The sequence below is a fragment of the Sinocyclocheilus rhinocerous genome, unplaced genomic scaffold (genome assembly GCF_001515625.1).
Source record: "Sinocyclocheilus rhinocerous isolate Xijiao unplaced genomic scaffold, SAMN03320098_v1.1 scaffold7529, whole genome shotgun sequence".
Lineage (NCBI taxonomy): Eukaryota > Metazoa > Chordata > Actinopteri > Cypriniformes > Cyprinidae > Sinocyclocheilus > Sinocyclocheilus rhinocerous.
This window is the reverse complement of record NW_015647514.1, coordinates 1-1,539: the sequence shown is the minus strand read 5'-3', so window position 1 is coordinate 1,539 and position 1,539 is coordinate 1. Positions and strand designations below refer to the sequence as shown.

The 1,539-nt window shown below is 35.6% G+C and overlaps 1 protein-coding gene across 1 annotated transcript in view; it reads right to left on the bottom strand.

The window, feature by feature from the left end:
* Window positions 1-927, bottom strand: part of LOC107709299 (calcium-binding protein 4-like) — a gene marked incomplete at its 5' end in the record, with an annotated part of 10,723 nt that extends 9,796 nt beyond the window's left edge. The window contains one exon of the mRNA XM_016513766.1: window positions 879-927. Coding sequence (XP_016369252.1) covers window positions 879-927 — 49 coding nt within the window. The remainder of the gene's footprint in view (window positions 1-878) is intronic.
* Between the last annotated feature and the right edge of the window lie 612 nt (window positions 928-1,539).

Here is a 1,539-nt window from a genome sequence, read left to right as displayed (position 1 = left end):
TGATGATCTGTGATGTGATGATTTGTGATATGTTGTGATGTGATGATTTGTGATTTGATGATCTGTGATGTGATGATTTGTGAGGTGATGCTCTGTGATGTGATGATCTGTGATGTGATGTTTGATGATTTGATGATCTGTGATATGATTTGTGATTTGATGATCTGTGATGTGATGATTTGTGAGGTGATGCTCTGTGATGTGATGATCTGTGATGTGATGTTTTGTGATTTGATGATCTGTGATGTGATGATTTGTGATATGTTGTGATATGATGTGATGATTTGTGATTTGATAATCTGTGATGTGATGATCTGTGATGTGATGATTTGTGATGTGATGATTGATCTGAGATGTGATGATCTGTGATGATCTGTGATTTGATGATCTGTGATATGATGATTTGTGATGTGATGATCTGTAATGTGATAATCTGAGATGTGATGATTTGTGATGTGATGATCTGTGATGTGATGATTGATCTGAGATGTGATGATCTGAGATGTGATGATTTGTGATGTGATGATTTGTGATGTGATGATTTGTGATGTGATGATCTGCGATGTGATGATTTGTGATTTGATGATCTGTGATGTGATGATCTGAGATGTGATGATGTTGAGTGGAGACGTGATGTGATGATTTGCGATGTGATAATTTGTGATGTGATGATCTGTGATTTGATGATTTGTGATGTGATGATCTGTAATGTGATAATCTGAGATGTGATGATTTGTGATGTGATGATCTCTGATGTGATGATTGATCTGAGATGTGATGATCTGTGATGTGATGATCTGTAATGTGATGATTTGTGATGTGATGATCTGTAATGTGATAATCTGAGATGTGATGTGGTCAGATGATGTGATACTCACCGTCCAGCTCCGGCTGAGACAACTCTCGCTCCTGACAGAAAACACAGAGAGATCACATTAGTTGTGTATGTGGTTGTTAAAAGAGCTAATGATCTGAAAGAATCAAGTGTTGTTTTGATTAGAGGCTCAGAATCAATCAGGACACATTCAGATTAAAGCTTCCGACTCAATCCAAGTTTCCATGGCATGTTTTGGGTCACAGAACAATCGCTCAAGATTCAACATTATGGTCACTGTTTACTTGTGTGCTTCTCTTTCATATTCTCACTCTGCCTCGATTAGCATCACATGCTGGAAATAGTGATGGTGGCTCCCTAAAGGTCAAACTGAGTATCAAATGAGCTCTTTCATCATCTTCAGTAGATTTGAATATACAGTTTGCTAATTTCACTAACTGGGTAGAAATTTAAAAATAGAGTTTGTCTATCAAAAAAAAAACATTAACATTAAAATCTTAAATGATTAGAATTTTAAAAACTGTTTTAAAAACAACACTAGAATGGGAACAGATTTTATATTTCATATAAAAGTAATCCGAAACATTTCAAACACATCAAAACTCAGATTTCACATTTCATTTGTTTTCAACACTATAAGAAGGAATCAGAAATGAAATGTAGGAAACACAGAGACACGCGTGTAGAGCACGAGTCAAGTCATG